The sequence below is a fragment of the Elephantulus edwardii genome, unplaced genomic scaffold (genome assembly GCF_000299155.1).
Source record: "Elephantulus edwardii isolate Elephantulus edwardi_28Jun2011 unplaced genomic scaffold, EleEdw1.0 scaffold00431, whole genome shotgun sequence".
NCBI classification, from domain to species: domain Eukaryota; kingdom Metazoa; phylum Chordata; class Mammalia; order Macroscelidea; family Macroscelididae; genus Elephantulus; species Elephantulus edwardii.
In genome coordinates, this window is record NW_006400181.1 from 934,201 (window position 1) to 952,841 (window position 18,641).

At 38.6% G+C, this 18,641-nt stretch overlaps 2 protein-coding genes across 2 annotated transcripts; both read right to left on the reverse strand.

The window, feature by feature from the left end:
- Positions 1-530: 530 nt before the first annotated feature.
- LOC102877526 (olfactory receptor 4A47-like) lies at positions 531-5,287 on the reverse strand. Its single transcript, XM_006902620.1, has 2 exons — positions 4,388-5,287; positions 531-560 (listed from the first exon to the last, which is right to left on the reverse strand). The coding sequence occupies exons 1-2, from the start codon at positions 5,285-5,287 to the stop codon at positions 531-533; spliced, it is 930 nt and encodes a 309-aa protein (XP_006902682.1).
- An 11,350-nt stretch (positions 5,288-16,637) lies between these two features.
- LOC102843265 (olfactory receptor 4C12-like) lies at positions 16,638-17,561 on the reverse strand. The gene has a single exon (XM_006902621.1). The coding sequence runs from the start codon at positions 17,559-17,561 to the stop codon at positions 16,638-16,640; it is 924 nt and encodes a 307-aa protein (XP_006902683.1).
- Positions 17,562-18,641: the final 1,080 nt, after the last annotated feature.

The window sequence follows — 18,641 nt, forward strand, 5'->3', positions numbered from 1 at the left end:
GCATTAAAAAACAAGGAACTCATGAGATATTATACAAAATTAATGACCCTGAAGGACGTTATGCTGAGTGAAATATCTTAGTCACAAAAGGACAAATACAGTATAATGCCACTGTTGTAAAGTGGGACTGACATTGGGGTTGCGGGGAAACTAAGAAAAAAGGAGATAAATAATGATGGCCTAATGACAAAAAGCTGCACTGCAATCCTGATTGTATGCAGTTCAAGTCCACCAGCTGCTCCGCAGGGGAAAGATGGGCAGTCTCCTCCTGTGTGATTAGCTGCCTCCGAAAACACTGGAGTGTCAGCTATGTGTCTGTTCCAACTCTACAAAACACAACAAAAACATTATACAGTGTATACTCTGGAAGATAGACTGTTACTAATAGACCAGTTATAAGATTAATTCTTTCCTTGCAAATCTAACACTTTCTTTCCAGGGAAGTGAAGAATCGAATCAAATTTAAGAATCTTCTGGGTCCTGAGAAGATGTGTTAAATCAAAGCAATTCTAATAATTTAGATAAAACATTTATTTACTGCCTGATATGACTTTTCTTCTTTGAAGACTGTCATGGTACTTGTTACATTTTAATTCCTCATATTGATTTGGATTTCATTTCAATCTTTATAGAAATGCATCACAAGTCGTTTATAGAACTACTGTTGGATTGAAACTTTAGATCTTGGTGTTAGTATTCAACACTTAACCATTATACCACCAGGAGCCTTCCTTAGCGCTAAGATAGAAAGCAATCCTTGTTCTGATGTCTTCAAAGTTCCAAATCCTACCTCAGCCAAGACTCTAATGTTTAAAAGATTGCCAGACACACTAAATGAGGACAGTAAATATTAAAACAACTCTTTAAAGTTCCAATTAAAAACCTTTAGATGTGATTAATCACATAAGATGGTACCATTTCCATCTAAGCTGGCAGGGACCTGAGTAAGCCCCACAGAAGTCCTGATCCAGACAAAACAGGGCTTCTGCTACTTCTAACAGCTAAAAGCTCAAGTCTGCCCTCTCTGGGAGCTGCATAAGCATTTAAATCCACTCATTATCCTTGAATCAGAACTGACTCATAGCTGACTCTCCAGCAGGTTTTCAGAGTATTTAAATCTCAAGGGAAGAGATCACCCATTTTTCTCCTGTGGAGCAGTTGGTGGATCCAAACCGATTGTCTTTGGGTTGGCAGCACAGCTCCCTAGCCACCAGGCCACTAGAGTTCCCCTGGATGAGCACTGCCGTTGGTGGTGGTGTGTGCTGTCACCTCAGAAACAGACCCATAGCCAACTCTCCAGTGGGTTTTTAGAGGCAGTTAATCACAAGGGAAGAGGTTGCCCATCTTTCTCCCAGAAGCAGAGGGTGGATTCAAACCTCGTGCCTTTGGGGTTGCAGCACAGCTTCTTACCCTTAGGCTATTTAGTTGCCTTTTTATCTTTTTAATTTTTTATTATTATTTGTGTGTGTACTGTCAAATTGGATCTGACTGATACAGATGGAGATTGATCCTCCTTCTCCAGCAGAGCATCTGGTGGATTCGAACCGATCACCTCTGAGATTACAGTGCAGCTTCTTGCCACTAGGCCACCAGAGCGCCCTTATTTTTTTTTTAATCTTTTTTTAAAACCCTCTTAGATATTCATTCTGAGTTATGCATTTCATTAAACACTTTCATTGTATTTGCTCATTTAATTGATCCACTAATGTCATGACGTATTTACTACTATTTTATAAATGAAGGAATTGCATCATAAAAAGGTAAAATAACTTTCCCACTCTCTCTTGTGAACAAATATCTTCCTTTGGAAAAAAAAAATCATATTCTGGTTGCCTGCTCTGGTTATCTCAGGTTCTAGGTAAAATCACTCTTTGATCGTTCAAATAGGACTTGCCAGGAGAGAAATCAGATACATATATCTATCAGCTGCAAGCTCTTGGAGACACTGGGTCTATAGAGAGCAATGGGATTAAAAATATTTGAGGATATTAGACATATTTATAGCAATGAAGACCTCCTACCAGACTAGCAAGTTTCACAGTAGCTGATATAGCAGGAGCAGATAAATTATGAATCATTTCCTTTAAATTAAAAAAAATTAAAAAACAAGGACTGTTGAGTAGCCATTATTATTTTACAGACACCCACATTCATAAAGCAATAATTATAATAACTCAAAGCCCGATTGTTGGAGAAGGATAGGCAATCTCCTATCATGCAATTTATTGCCTCTGAAAGACCACTTTAGAGTCTGCTGTGAGTTGGTTCTGACTTGACCTCATACAACAAAACAAAACAGACCACTATTGAGTTGATTCCAATTCATGGTGACCTCCTATTGCATCTTTATGGCTATAAATCGTAACAGGAACAAACTAACTTATAGTTTTCCTTCTGAGTAGCTGTTGTTGTTGTTGTTGTTATGTGCCATTGAGTCGCTTGCGACTCATGGCAACCCTATGTACAACAGCCCGAAACCCTGCACTGTCCTGTGCCAATCGCACCGTCTCCGATATACCCATCCCGATTACCCCAGTCACTGAATCAATCCACCTCATAGAGGGCCTTCTTCTCCTGTGCTGTCCCTCCACCCTACCAAGCATGATGTCCCTCTCCAAGGACCAGACCCTCCTTACAACATGTCCAAAGTATGTTAGACAAAGCCTCAGAATCATTGCCTCCAAGGAGCAGCTGAGTTTGACCTTCTCTAGGATGAACCTGTTTGTTTTCCTAGCAGTCCATGGTATCCTCAACACTCTTCTCCAGCACGACAGCTCAAAGGCATCCTTTCTCCTTCTATCCTCCTTAGTCATTGTCCAGCTGTCTGATGCATAACAAGTGATTGCTAACACCATGGCCTGTATCAGATGCACTTTAGTCTCCAGAGAGACACCATTGCTCTTCAGTACGTTGGAGAGGCCCCTAACAACAGACTTTCCCATCGCAATACATCTTTTAATTCAGAGTAGCTAGTAGATTCAAATGACTGACCTTCTGTTAACAGCACAACACTGTGTCAGTATATAATAAGTGAGTCAGTGAGCACTGAGTACACACTAAAATCTTTACATAGAATAATTTTTTGTTCACCATTTAATTCTATCATTTCACTTTTTTACTTAATGTGGTTGTGTCTTGCCAAAGTGCACACTAAAGGAAGCCAAATTTTATTTTAATTCAGCATTTTCTTACTTAGACACTATGTTTTTTGACATTTCCCTAAATTATAAATATGAGAAATGACATATAGAATCTTTTACACAAATAAAAAAACGGATTTTTTTATGTAAATTAATAGTTAAGATAAATAAGTTTTAGTCCCCAAAATATGCATCAAAAATGGTATACTTTTTCCCTTTGTAGGAAGAAAAAGGTTAAATCAGAACTAATGTGACAAATGACTAGAAAGGAGGAAAAGAGAGTAAGAATGTAATGAGAATATTCCTACCTCTCAAGAAATTTTATATTTATCTTTCAATTGAAAACATTAATATCTTGAACTGAATGATTTAAGGATATATGAAAATGTCATAGCTTTAAAAACTGATATGAGGGATACTTTGCAGGAAATTCCTTAAAAGACTCAACTGATGGCTGAGAATATGAGAACAACTATATAACAACACTGCACCGTGTGGATGCTTCGATTGCTTGCTTCAAAAAGACGTGGATGATTTGTATAAATGTGGTTATGTTCAGAGATGAGAAGTAAAGGAAAGAGGAGGAAAAATTTAAACAAAACTTTTGCAAAACACAAAAAAAGATGTAGCTAGATAATAAATAAATTGATAAATAATATTTTCTCTCTACTGTTTGGCTACAAATTGAAGGGGTAAGGATTGTGGATAAGGGGTGAGAAGAAAACAAAATGTGGTTATTATATAAACACCACAAAGTTTCTGCTGAATTAGAATAACTTGAGAAATTTATGAGAGAGCTATGGCGGCCTCGGAGTAAGAATTTGTGCTACATTCTCAAAGGCACATGGTTCAAATTCATCAGCTGCCCTGCAGGGGAAGGATGGGCAACTTCCTCCTGTGTGATTTACTGTCTCTGAAAACCTACTGGAGTGTTAGCTATGGGTTAGTTCCAGTTGATGGCACACCACAACGGAGGCTTTTACTGGGAATCTGCATTCTAACAACCCTCTTCATCCAGACAGTTCATTTAAGCCCCAAAACCAAATAGACAATACATGTAAGTGAGACATTCAAATAGTGATGAATATTCTCCTTCGCAGGCCTTTAATTAAGAGAACTACGTGATAATATCAACATGCTTTTGACAAACTGTGTTCACTCTGACACTTAAAGACGTCATCTTTTTTTCACTATTTAAATAATAAACTTATGTTGTGGTGATTCCTCAATCGAGGTCATATTTTATCCCAGAGCTTCTTCATAGCATTTGTCATCTCTGAATTTCTCAGAGTATAGATCAAGGGGTTCAGCATAGGAGTTATGACTGTATAAAACACACTCAATGATTTATCAATGGGGAAAGTCTTCGCAGGTCTTGCATACATGAAAATACAGGGGACAAAGAAGAAGACCACCACAGTGATGTGAGAACCACAAGTGGAGAGGGCTTTTCGTCTCCCTTCCTGACTTAGGTTCTTTAGAGAGTACAAGATAACACCATAAGAAACAAGCAAGAGCAGAAACACAACAGTGCAGATTACCCCTCCATTGGCTGCCACTAAGAAGCCAATGACATAAGTGTCAGCACAGACAAGCTTCAAAAGGGGGTACATGTCACAGAAGAAGTGATCAATGACATTGGGACCACAGAATGGGAGCCCATGAAGAGAGCTCATTTGAATCAGTGAGTGCATAAGACCTCCAATCCAGGACATTATGAGCAGCCCAACACAGACCCACTGCCGCATAATAACCAAGTAATGCAAAGGCTTACAGATGGCCACATAGCGATCGTAGGCCATCGCCAATAGAAGGAAGACCTCTGACCCACCAAAGAAGTGTTCTGTGAAGAGCTGAATCATACAAGATTTGAAGGATATGGTTGTCTTCCCAAAGAACAAGTCTGAAATCAATTTGGGGGAGATGGATGAAGAATAAATGACATCCATAAATGACAGGCTTCCAAGAAAGAAGTACATAGGCGTGTCCAGGGCCTTACTGAAAGCCACAGTCACGACAATGAGCAAGTTTCCCACCATGGTCAAAAGGTAGAAGAGCAAGAAAAGGACGAAAAGGACCTTCTGTTCCTTTGGGTTCTGGGTGAGTCCCAGGAGGACAAAGTAAGTCACGTTGTTCCTTGGTTCCATCTGTTCTTTTGTAGATACTGGTTTCAGATCTTAGAATCAGTTTGCCTACAAAACAATTAGGACGTTTTAAATGTGTATTTTTATTCTTAAACATTGAATTTTAAAAATGTATGATTGGGTGTTATTGTCATAACAGGCATCCAAAGTGAATGCTGCACAGTGGAGTGGACTTGGGGGCAGGGATTGCAGAACAATGAAAAAGTTTTTCTTTTCAAGAAGAAGATTGAATGGGGGGCAGAGAGAGAAAAGAACAACAGTGAATTACCGGAAACCCTAAGTCTCTGTAAACTTTCATTAAAATTACTTTTTTTAAAAATGAAGGAAAAAATGCATTAGGAGCATCTATTTATGGAAAACCTATAACAGATACTTGTTGTTTTTGTGCACCATTGAGCCAAAACCAACTCACAGCTGACTTTCCAAGGGGCTTTCAGAGACAGTAAATCACACGAGAGGAGAGAAGATTACCCATCTTTCTACATAGAGCAGCTGATAGATTCATATTGCATATCTTTGGGGTGGCTGTCCTACACCTTACCACAAAGCCACCAAAGCTCCTGGTAACAGATATTTAGATGCCCTGTAAGTAATACATGGTCCCCCTCCTCACTATTGTAATACATTAACAGTGAGGTCAGATATTCTAGACTGATGTAGTAAGCATTATCATTAAATTCACATGATACTTGGTGCTTTTATCATTAAATCCACATGATACTATTGTGTTGTTGTTGTTATGTGCCATTGAGTCGACTATGACTCATACTGAGGTATGAACTGTATGAACAAAGGCTCTGAATCCTGCCCTATCCTGACCCCATTGCCTCTGTCACTGTGTCAGTCATACTGCATAAGAACATCCAAATCAAAATAGAATCAGAAATTTGTATCATGTCTATATCAAAATTAGAACACTGTGACTACCATTGAAAGTAATTTAGTCAAAATAGATGTCTTTGTTCTACATTTCAAGTTCTTAGAACCTCTTCTTTAATATGATTGCTTGGATTGCCTTTTCACACATGTGAATGTAGAAACACCCCAATTCGGGTCTTCGGCTCTTATTTCTCCCCTAATTTTCAAAACTGCATTTCAATTACTGAATGGGTATCTTCAAACTGCTATAAACTTTTTAATTTCTAAATATATGTCTTAATACTTCACACTGAATCTGTTCCTTCTGTGTGGTCCATCTCTGTAGAAGGCATCACATTCATGTTATTCTTCAGACCAAAGCTCTCAATAGCCTTCCCTCCTTTATTATTCTCACATGACTTATCATTGCCTTACTGGATCTTACTGATTCTACCTTCAAAATATATCATAAACATGACTACTCTCACTCTTCCCATTACTCCATTGTCCTATTACAATAGCCTCAAGTCAGGTCTTCTTTCTTTCTGGCCTCCAGTAATCTGTTCACCTGAACCAGCTGGTGGTTCTTTGTAATCTTATTAGAATAATGTTACCTCCCTGCTCAAAACCTCAATAGTGGATACACATCACACATTCGATAAAGTTTAATATTCTCACCTTGGACCCTAAGGCTCTAGATGACTTGGATGTTGTTGTTGTTGTTGTTGTTGTTGTTGTGTGCCCTTGAGGTACAACAGTCCTAAACTCTGCTCTGTCCTGTGCCAATCACACTGTCTCTGACCCACCCACTCTGATTACCCCAGTCACTGAATCAATCCACCTCATAGAGGGTCTTCCTCTCCTGTTCTGTCCCTCTACCCTACCAAGCATGGTAGGTCCTCTGCAAGGACCAGTCCCTCCTTACAACATGTCCAAAGTATGTTAGACAGAGCCTCAGAATCCTTGCCTCCAAGGAGGTTTAACCCTTTCTAGGATGAATTTGTTTGTTTTCCTAGCAGTCCATGGTACCCTCAATACTCTTCTCCAGCACCACAGCTCAAAGGCATCAATTCTCCTTCTATCCTCCTTAGTCACTGTCCAACTCTCTGATGTATAACAAGTGATAGCAAAGACTATGGCCTGTATCAGACGCACCTTAGTCTCCAGAGAGACACCATTGTTCTTCAGTACTTTGGAGAGGTCCCTAACAGCAGACTTTCCCATGGCAATACATCTTTTAATTTCCTGGCTACTGGTGCCAAGAGTGTTGACCATGGAGCCAAGCAAATTAAAGCTGTGTACAATCTCAATCTCTTCACCATCCATCCTGATGCTGCCAACTGGTCCAGTGGTGAGAATCTTTGTCTTCTTGACATTGAACCTCAGTCCATATTGGAGGCTGCAGTCCTTGACCCTCTGCAGCAAGCGCTTCAGGTCCTCCTCAGTTTCAGCAAGCAGCATTGTGTCATCTGCATAACGCAGATTGTTAATAGATCTTCCACCAATCTTGACCCCACAGTCCTCCTCACAGAGCCCAGCCTCCCAGATAATCTGTTATTTTGTAAATTAGTCTCTTAGAATTTTTGAAGTTCACGGTGCTTCAGATAATTTCCTATTCCTCAAAGACACCGTGCTTCAAATATGTTTTTGTTGTTGTTAGGTCCCATCGAGTTGAGTATGACTCCTAGTGACCCAAAGAACAATAGATATGAACCTTATCCTACCTACCCTGTGCCATCCTCACAATCTCTGACACACTAAAGTTCATCGCTGCGGTTACTCTGATAATCTATGTGGTTAAGGGTCTTCCTCTCTTTCACTGGCTCTCCACCTTTCTGAGAATGACATCCCTTTCCAAGGAACAATATCTCCTTCACTTATAGACATGGTCCAGTTCTAAAGACCTGGCTATTATGTAAAACTGCAAGATTTTCTGTTTTGAGACCATCTATTTCTCCAATTTGCTTTTAAGAAATTGTGATCTTTTTAAATTTTAAACCTACAAATACTAATAGCTAAGATTTATTAATGTGTTTATTACTGTGAAACAGCCTTGTTTGTCAAAATTGAGGAGGGCTGCAGAAGGTCAAGGACTATAGTCTTCAATATGGATTGAACCTCAACACCAAGAAAACAAAGATTCTCATCACTGGGCCAACTGGCAGCACCATGATAGATGGAGAAGAGATTGTTGTTAACAATTAATCATAGCTTACTCAGCTCCACAATCAACACTTTAGGCACCAGTAATCAGAAAATCAAAAGATGAAGAACATTGGAGGAAATCAGCTATCAGGGACCTCTCCAGAATACTGAGAAACAGCACTGTCAGTCTAGAGACCAAGGTGCACCGAATCGAGGCCATGATCTTCACTATTACTTACTATGCCTCAAAGAGCTGAACAATGACTAAGGATGACAGAAGAATCAGTGCCTTTGAATTATGGTGCTGGATGAGAGTTTTGAACATACCGTGGAATGCCAAAAAAAACAAATAGATCTGTCTTGGAGAGGATAAAACCAAGTTCTCCTTGGATGCTAAGATTTTGAAGCTCCATCTCACATATTTTGGGTACGTGATCAGGAAGGACCAGTCCTTAGAGAAGGACATCATACTCAGAAGGGTGGAGGGAAAAGCATAGGACAGGAAGATCCTGGATAAGATGGACTGATACAGTAACTGGGGCAATGGGGGTTGGTGGATTGGAATCAGTGAGACTGGCTCAGTCAGGACAGGACAGGACAGGCTTCAGGGCTGCTCTATATAGGATCACTATGAATTGCAGGTGACTCGACAACACATAGCAACAACTGTGAAAAGCACAGTTATGGGTTGTTCCTCTATGAAAAAAGGAGGACTGGAAGAAACAAAGCTGGACAAAGAATGGCCACTTAACCTTCCTCAGATGCTAGATCAGAGACGTCCTTAGAATTGCCTCTGGAGCTCCTCTCCCACCCTTGCAAATCCTGACTTCAGGATCCTAGAGCCTGTTCTGTCAGAGTGTGACAAGTGACAGGGCCTCAGGGCTTCCTGTGATCTCCCCTGTCAGAGGTACAGGTGAACTTCAAACTCCGGTCAGCTTACTTTAGAATGTCATTAAACTTTCACCCTTTTCTTCCCCAAATTCTCTCAAATCATTCTTCCTCCCTCATGCCCTCCTTTTCCATTCTATAGCTGTTTTGAACTGTGGAAAATTAAGTTACATAGAAATTATGAGCCCAGAAAAGGGGCCCCTTTCATTTCTGCTTCCGTGTGTGCCTGGAGGTCTTGGCCATGGAGGGGGTTCATCACACTACAAAGACAATAAGGTGTGAAAGTTCCTGGGCAGGGAAGTCCAGAATCCCAGGCTTCCCAGAGATCCACCTCAAGAGAGGGGAGACTCATGGGTCATTGCCATCCTATGCTTGTCTTAATGATGTGCAAAATAGTCAGATAGTAGATTGTCTACTATTGTCATAATGGGAAATGCCAGATAACGATGTAGTCCAGGAACAAGGAGTCTCACACAGTATTGTGATTGAGTTGGAATCAACTTGCAACAACCCCTCCAGGGGTTTTTTAAGGCTGTAAATCAAATAAGAGGTGACTGCTCATCTTTATCCAACAGAGTAAGAGGTAGATTTGAACTGCCAGGGAATTGTGGCCTTTGGCTAACAGTGTGATTCCCTATGGACTCCCACCAGAACTTCGTCCAAACAAGGTATTGTTGTTGCTTTGTGCCACTCAGTCAGAACTGGTCCATAGCTGGCCCTCCAGTGGGTTTTCAGAGACAGTAAAGCATATGGAAGGAGAATGCCTGTCCTTCTTCTGTGGCTGGTGGATTTGAACTGTGTGACTTTGGGGTTGCAGTACAGCTTCTTACCACTAAACAACCAGAGCTTTTCTCTTTTCTTAAATATGTTCGTTCTTTTGTAGAGGCTAGTTTCAGTCAACTGACATATTTAACATCCTAATTAGTGGTAAATATTGAGAAGATGTGTATTGAGATCTTACTCTTTTATTCAACTAACAAATATTTATAGAATACTAATATTGCAGCAAGCATTTAGGCTCAGTATCTACTTCAGAGGTCAAAAATGGTGGTGACGACTGAGCAATAGCCTTTCACCATTCTCCTCCTATTCTTCCAGATACATAGGCCCTTAGGATAAATGATAACTTCACCATTTAATAATTTCATTAATATATTCAGAACAAATATTATATAAACCTTTACTAGCAACTTTCTGGTATTCTTATTTCCCAGTGACATCAAACTACCCTTGAATACAGCTCCATTTAGCTCTTGATTGTTAAATCTACTTTTAACTGTTTGGTTCTTACTTTAATCACTTAATTTATACACCACATAAATAAAACAAAAAGACGGTTGCATTTAGCTGTTACATAACCAAATTAATTAATGTATATTCAGAAGCTATAAGTTTTCATTTGTTTAATATCTCTATAGCCCTTGCATTTTAGGAAATGTGTATTTTTCATCAAAATATGGCAAAAAAATCTTTCATTTAAGGTACTATAAATTTATGGTTCTAAATCTAGATGTAGGACTTTAAATATGTGCTAGTCTGTGGTTAACTGGTTGCCCAAACTTTATCCATTTGTAAAATGAGATTTATGACAGCTTTTACAGGATGTGCATCGAGTGTAGCAAAATGTATGATAGTAAATGTAGCAAACTACTTTGACCAAGATGAATAATCAATCTTCATTTTAATATAAACTACCTCAAGTTTCAACTTATGAATGTTGGCATGAATCATAAGTTTCTATTCCTCTGCGAAGCAGAGAGATGCAGTGAGGAATTATGTACTCACTTTCGTTAGTTTCCTTGAAATGGAAAAATAGTGAAGGAAAGGCAATACTAACTTTACCACAGAACTTACATTTTTATACAAAACTGTGTATCAGATGCTATGTTCATCTAGACGTCTTATACGCATGATCACATTGAATCCTTATAATCACAACTACAGAGAACGTTTGCTATACAAATTTTGTTATTTAGGAAATTTTAATACTTATATTTACAATATCATTTATTAGTTTTCTTAAGGTAACTTATTTTTGAATGGTAGAATTATAATTCAATTTTAATTTTTTTAATTCAAATTCTGTTTTGCTGCCAGCGAAAGGGTTTTTTTTTAACTTTGCAGTTACAAATGTAAGTGATATGAATTCTCACATATTAAAGAATGCTACAGTTGCAAAGCCTGGTTTCTAGTATTACAGGTTTGAGTCTTACCTTTGGCACCTTGATTATCATCTGAAAGAAGACTGTCTAACTCATTCATAAAGATCTGGAAATCCCTCTTTAAATTAAGCATGACAGCAGATGGCTGAAAGCTGTGTTCTTCCTGAGGGACAGATTTTGTTTCATATGGAAAAGACTGTCCATTTTCTTCACCTACTCTTCCAAATATTTCATAAAATTGTTATTTGCATTGTCGACTTATTTCAAAGAAATTCCATGATACAATTAGAAAAAGAAAATTCTTCCATTGCTGGAACAATTTATTAAAAAGGCAAGCAAGCCCTTTATGTTCATAAGAAGACAGTAAAAAAGCAAAATATTAAAGTTACCGTGTATTTTCTTCCCCCATCTGATAATGTTTCATTCTATTTGAACTGAGTCAGAGGCTACTCAGTGACACATAACAACTAACACAGTATCTATTGTGTCCATGTGACCCAACTGCTGATGCTAGAGATTGGGAGAATGTTGATATGGAACAAACTAATGAACTTGATCTTTTAAAAGGGCATCTTTATGCCTCCTTATAGCATGCTTTAAGGCCAAGCATCTCCTGAAATACATTAGTCTGTAGAAAGATAGCATCTCCCCAACAAGGGAAAAGATCACTGATCTTTTTATACTTTGTGCTGCAACATTCGTCATAGACTCATGTATTTGGAATGTGTTCAAAAACCACTTAATTAAATTCACTGGGACTTTCAACAATAGTCTGAAAGACACCTATACGTAAAATTTCTTCTAGGTCAATCACATAATTAGGTTCTAGAGGCTGTAACAGGATGGAAAATCATTTCAGTGTCATTTTAGACTATCCTACTTAAGAATAGAACATGTGCAAGGAATAAAGTTCTGAAGGTTGGGAAGGGTAGAATAGAAGGATTAATAGAGATGAGAATTACAGGAAAAAAGTTAGGGAAGTGCAATTACAATGTGCCTAAGGTAATTAATGTTATAAAACAAAACACATATGAACTATTGACTTTAAATACAATTTGCCTTATAGGCATCGACTCAAATCACAATATAAAAGAATCAAATAGCAGTCCAATTTATTTTATTCCAAGTGAATATGAAGATAAACTTCTTTCTCCACATTGCCAGAACAAGTTTTTCTTTCTCCTTTATTTAGCACAAAATTATTTCTCCCTGTAAGTGCTATTAGATACTTTAATTTTACCTTTAGTTTACATGTAATAAACCAATTATTCATCCAGTATTCATGTTTTTCAAATATTTACTGACAATCTATTCTGTACCAGGTACTGGGCTGTGAAATGAGTGCAAAATTGTTAACAACAACAAACTGGAAAAAGAAAAAAGTCCCACCAGCAACGATTTTATATTCTTCTAAAAGAGTCAAGCAATAAATAATGGAATGGCTTCTTCAAGCAATAATGGTAATAAGTACTTTTAAAATAACACTCAGAATACAGGGACAGAATATAAAGAGAGGACCGTACTGAAATCAAAGAAAACCTCCTTTAAAATGTAATGTTCAAAATGAGAAAAGTTGCATCCATGGGACGCACTGTTACACTATTGCATTAGAAACAGTTTCTAAAAGTCAAGACGCAGAAAGGACAGGGTGCCTAGAGGCTGACAAAAAGGAAAAAGAAACAGGTTGAAAAGATGAATGGGAACCAAATCCGGGCAAGAAGTATTTTGGGAAACAAGAGTGAGTCCAAAGGTCAAAAAGCAATCACAAGGTCACCCCAACTTGAAGGAGACAACATGGGAGAAAGTGGTACTGGATGATATCAAAGAAATGGTTATTAGTTGGGTACCAGTCAACCAAGTTCTTATAATCAAAAAAAGGTCAATGAAAACTCAATATACTCAATTCAGGTCCTAATCTTTTCAATCACCTGCTATGCATCTGTGAACTGGATAATGAATAAGGATAATAGAAGAATTGATGCTCTTGACACGTGATGTTGGAGAAGAGTACTGAATATTCCCTGGACTGCCAAAAGAACAAACAGTTAAAAATCGGTAAAAGTAAAACCAGAGTGCTCCTTGAAGGAAAAGATGGTGAAACTTTGTCTCTAATACTTTGGATATATTGCTGGGAGAGGCTATTCCTTGGATGTCAGGCTTGGAAAGGTGGAGGATCAATGAAAGAGAGGAAGGTCCTCAATAAGATTGATTGACACAGTGACTGCAGCAATGGGCTCAAGTTGTCCGAGATTGTGAGGACGGCAAAAGATAGAACAGGGTTCAGGTCTGCTATTCATAAAGCTACTGTAAGTCATACTCAGCAACATCTAACAACAACAACAACACTTTGTTGTTTGTCATTCACATATTTCCACTAAAGATGTCAGTCCATAGAAAGCACTGTTACACTGTCTTGAGAAGGCAGCTCTTCCGTGGTTACACTTTGAGGGCTTTCTAATCTGAGGCACTTGTCTTCTGGCCCTATATCCCACAGTGTTCTTCTGTTATTAACAAGGTTTTTCAGGGCCTGCAGTTTCAGATGAGGTGGTCAGTCCTGTTTCGTAGTTTGTTCTAATCTAGAATCTCCTCTGAAATCTGAACAACATGGGTGAGTCTGTCAGTTTTTAAAATACCAGTGTTAGCATTTCCAACACCACCACAACCCACAGCAAACTGATAGACTTATGTACTCAGGTTAAATAAGGCTGAAAAAAAATTGGGAAAAGCAAATCTGAATTTATCTAGTAGGACAATAATAATACTAACTTAGTTGATTTTATAGCTCCAAATTTTTCAATATCATCTGAAATTTTATATTTATATGACTTTCAAGGCTTAATAAGGACTCAAAATATTGACATGCAAAAGTTCTCTATTGGAGTGTCCAAAGTTCAAGAAAAGTAAAAAAATGGGAGTTTGTACCTGTACAAGAAAGTAGCTATTCGTCTCCAGAGAGAGGGGCAAGGTAAGAGATTTTAACCCAAACAAAAAAGATTTCTTATCATTCTAGTAATTTAAAACTATAAAACTATATCAAATTTACCTCACCTGAAACTTGATTAACAATATTGTTGTTGTTATGTGCTGTCATGTTGCCAACAAGGCATAGCGACCCAATGTACAACAACCCTAAATCCAGCTCTATCTTGTGTCATTCTCACTGCCTCCAACACACCCACCCTGATTATACCAGTCACTGAATCAATCCATCTCATCGAGGGTCTTCCTCTCCTGCACTGTCCCTCCACATTCCCAAGCATGACGTCCCTCTCCGAGGACTGATCTGTCTTTGTAACATGTCCAAACTATATCAGACAAATCTTCAGAATCCTTGCCTCCAAGGATCAGCCTGGTTTAACCTTCTCCAAAGCAAACCTGTTCATTTTCTTAGCAGTCCATGGTATATTCAATACTTTTCTCCAACATCACAGCTCAGAAGCATCAATTCTCCTTCTATCATCCCTAGTAATTGTCCAGCTCTCTAATGCATAACAAGTGATAGAGGTCTAGTCTCTCCACATCCTCACCAGAACTAATTGTCTCCTGTCCCACTGATATTTGCTATTGTTGTTGGGGTGAGATGAGATCTCATTGTTGTCTTGATTTGCATCTTTCTAATAACTTGAAATCCCAATCTTTCTGTAAACTTTCACTAAAATCACAATTTAAAAAAATAGTATCTGGAAGGCTTGATCCAACTGAAGCCTCACATCAAAGCATTGTTCTTGACATGGATATGGAAAAAATATTCTACATTCTATAAAGGTTAAAGGAAATTTAAAGTAACATAGCAATTTTATATTTTTATTGCATTTTGAGACAACACAGCAAAAACTATTACTATTAACAACCAAATTTCATTAACCACTTAGTCACTTCTAAGATCTTAACATTGCTTAATTTACTTTATCCTGACAGTACCTCTCATTCTTCTTTAACTGAAGCTTTTTAAATGGTACTCTACCAAAGTTTTCTCTATATGTGGCAAAACAAACATTTTAATGCAGGGATGTCCTATGTAATGCTCTTAATCATTTTAGCATGTTAGAACACATCTATCCCCCCCTTTTTTTTTTAGACTGCATATATCTCTTATTCCTCCAAAATGTCCCCAAAAGAAATTACACATATAATCTGTATATATCTATTTAGGGGACAGGGGAGAGTGGAGTTAAAGGGTAAGAAACACTTGAAATGAATTGATAGTTAAAACATCAGGGTTTTTCTCCAAATGACAGCCCTTTCCCTTTGAAAGCGGAAAATCAATCTTAATATGAAAGAGGATTAAAGAAGGAGAAAATGAACCAATCATATGAAAAAAAAAAAGAAGGAGAAAATGGAGAATAATCACAAGCATTCCATTTTGTTTTCTTTGCAATTAACAAAGTAAAGAAAAAAATGTATTACATTGAGTCAAAGCCAATTCATCACAGGCCAGCACTCCAGCAGGTTTTGAAGCCTGTAAATTGCACAGGGGGAGGTTGACCATCATTCTCTGTGGAGCCACTGTTCAATGGGTTAGCATTGAATTAGCAGCACAACTCTCCACCAGGGTCCCCAATTTTCAAAGTTGTTATGTGCTGTTGAGTTGGAACTCACTCATAGCTGGCTGACCAGCAAGTTTTCAGTGCTGTGAATTATGGGGGAGAGAACCCATCTTCCCCCCCACCCCCCAGAATACCTGGCCAATTGTAAATATCTGTCCTTGGGTTAACAGGGCAGCTTCTTATCCACAAGACATGCGAGCTCTGTGATTGTAGAAGTAGTCTATTTTAGTGTTTTGCAATGCCAAAGTAGTGGGTCTTCATGGGAAAATGTATAAACGTTGGAGAGTTCCACAGTTCCAATAACTTCTGATGTGAAGATATTTTCAGGAAATTTCTTAAAACATGATTTCATAAATGACTGAGGATGTAAACAAAAGCTGTAGCACCAGTGTTCAAAGTGTTTGTATAGATCACCTGATTCAGAAACATCTGTTTAACTTCATTAAAATATGGATATGTAAACATAAGAACGCTAAATTAGAATGTCTAGTGTTGAGTCCTGGAAATCTGCTTTTTAGTAATATCTAACTGATTCTGCCAGTATTGAAAAGATCAACAATATATAAATCTAAATGAACATTACCTAATAACAATATATAATATCTATTTGAACTTCTCCTAAAAGGACTTATAGGTCAATATCCAAGAACTTTGACAAGTGGTAACAGACTATGATGTGAATTGCCTGATCCTAAATGGTAAAAAATAATCTTATTTTCACCATTTAAAGTAGAATGTCATTGTATGTTGGCATTATTTTTTCTTAATTAAGGTCACTTTTTGACCCCAAAGTTTCTTCATTGCATTTTTCACTTCTGCATTTCTGAGAGTATAGATTAAAGGGTTTAACATGGGAGTGATCATAGTATAAAAGACAGCCACAGCTTTATCAACAGAAAAGGTAGTCGCTGGCCGCATATACACAAAGATACAGGGCACAAAGAATAAAACGACCACTGTGATGTGAGAGCCACAAGTGGAGAGGGCTTTGCGTCTCCCCTCCATGCTGTGAGTCCTTAGGGAGTGCAAGATGACCACATAGGACACCAGCAAGAGAAGGAAATTTAGCAGGCATATGAATCCACTGTTGGCGGCAACAAAGAGACCAAGGATATGAGTGTCCATGCAGACAAGTTGCAACAAAGGGTTCAAGTCACACATGAAGTGATCGATGACATTGGGGCCACAGAATGGCAGCCAGACTGTGAAAAGAATCTGAATGGTCGCATGGACAAGCGCTCCACCCCAGGCCACTGCCACGAGGAGGCTGCACAGCCTACGGCTCATGATGGTGGCGTAGTGCAGGGGCTTGCAGATGGCCACGTAGCGGTCATAAGCCATCGCTGTCAGCAGGATGATCTCAGCAGCACCGAAAAGATGCTCCGCGAAGACTTGAGTCATGCAGCCCCTGAAAGAAATGGTTTTTCTCACAGCAAGAGTATCCGCTAGCATTTTTGGAGTCATGGATGAAGAGCAGCAGCCATCGATAAAGGATAAATAAGACAGGAAGAAGTACATGGGAGACCGTAAAGTGCTGCTCGTACCGATGGTGACCATGATGAGCAGGTTACCAGCCAGCGTAACCAAGTAAACCATGGAAAACACAGCGAATGAAAGCTTCTGAAGTTCCAGATTCTGGGTCAGCCCCAGGAGGACGAATTCGGTTACATTAGTCATCGTCTTCCTCAATTCAAGTGACAGGTAATGGCGCTAAAAATAAGATACACCTGTCTTCAATAATGATAGCTTTATTTCTTGAACAAAGATGGCCATGGGAGGCTTTATTCGCCCTCCAGTTTTACAGTAGGTAAATAAATGCAAAATAATATCAATAGTTTGTTTTTTCCAATCTGCTGATGATGCTGTAGGTGGTATTCAGTTAACAGCAATTTTCCAGTTTTTTAAATAATTTCCTATAATGAAAAAGGTAACTTTTTACATTGGAAAGAATAATGCTATGCAATAAGTTTCAACAGCCTGTTTCATAATCAGTCATGTTATTAGCTCCTTTCAAGATGTCAATAGATGTAGAGATTTTACTTAGAGTTGCCAGACATATTTTTAAGACAAAATTCCAGAGCCATTCAACAGATTTTAAACTATGCAAAAAGATTCAGACACGTAGTGTTCTTGTTGTTATGTGCCACTGAGTCATTTATGACTCATAGTGACCCTATGTACAATAGCCCTGAACCCTGCTCTATCCTGTGCCAACCTTATTGTCTCTGACACACCTACACCCATTACCCCAGTCACTGAGTCAATCCATCTCATTGACGGCCTCCCTCTCTTTCTCTGTCCTTCCATCCTTTCAAGCATGATGTTGCTCTCCAAGGACTGGTCTCTCCTTGCAATATGTCCAAAGTATCAGATGAAGCCTCAGAATTCTAAAACATGTAGAGGTAGTTTTAAAACTCTTATGCACCTGCTCTTTTTCTTACTTTGTTGTCTTGGGGATATTTTTTTTTCATTCCTCAAAATTGAAAGGCAATCTTGCTACATTCTCAGTCACTATGTGTTGTCGAATCAGAATGATACATAGGTGACCCTCCAGTGGATTTTCAGAGCCTGTGAATCATGCAAGAGGAGATTGTCCATCTCTCATCCACAAAGAAGCTGATGTATTCAAAACACCAGGCCCTGGGTCTGCACCACAACTCTGTACTCCCTCCCCCACTCGTGCCTTCTTTCTTATCTCAAAGATAGGGATAAACAACACACACACACACACACACATCATTGCATTACCACCATCTG

What these genes read in the sequence shown, in the direction of transcription:
- LOC102877526 (XM_006902620.1), bottom strand. Translation starts at nt 5,287, where the DNA reads ATGGAACCAAGGAACAACGTGACTTACTTTGTCCTCCTGGGACTCACC. An exon ending in ATGCTATGAAGAAGCTCTGG is followed by an intron (nt 561 to 4,387) that starts GATAAAATATGA and finishes GACAGTCTTCAA; the next exon opens with AGAAGAAAAGTCATATCAGG.
- LOC102843265 (XM_006902621.1), bottom strand. Translation starts at nt 17,561, where the DNA reads ATGACTAATGTAACCGAATTCGTCCTCCTGGGGCTGACCCAGAATCTG.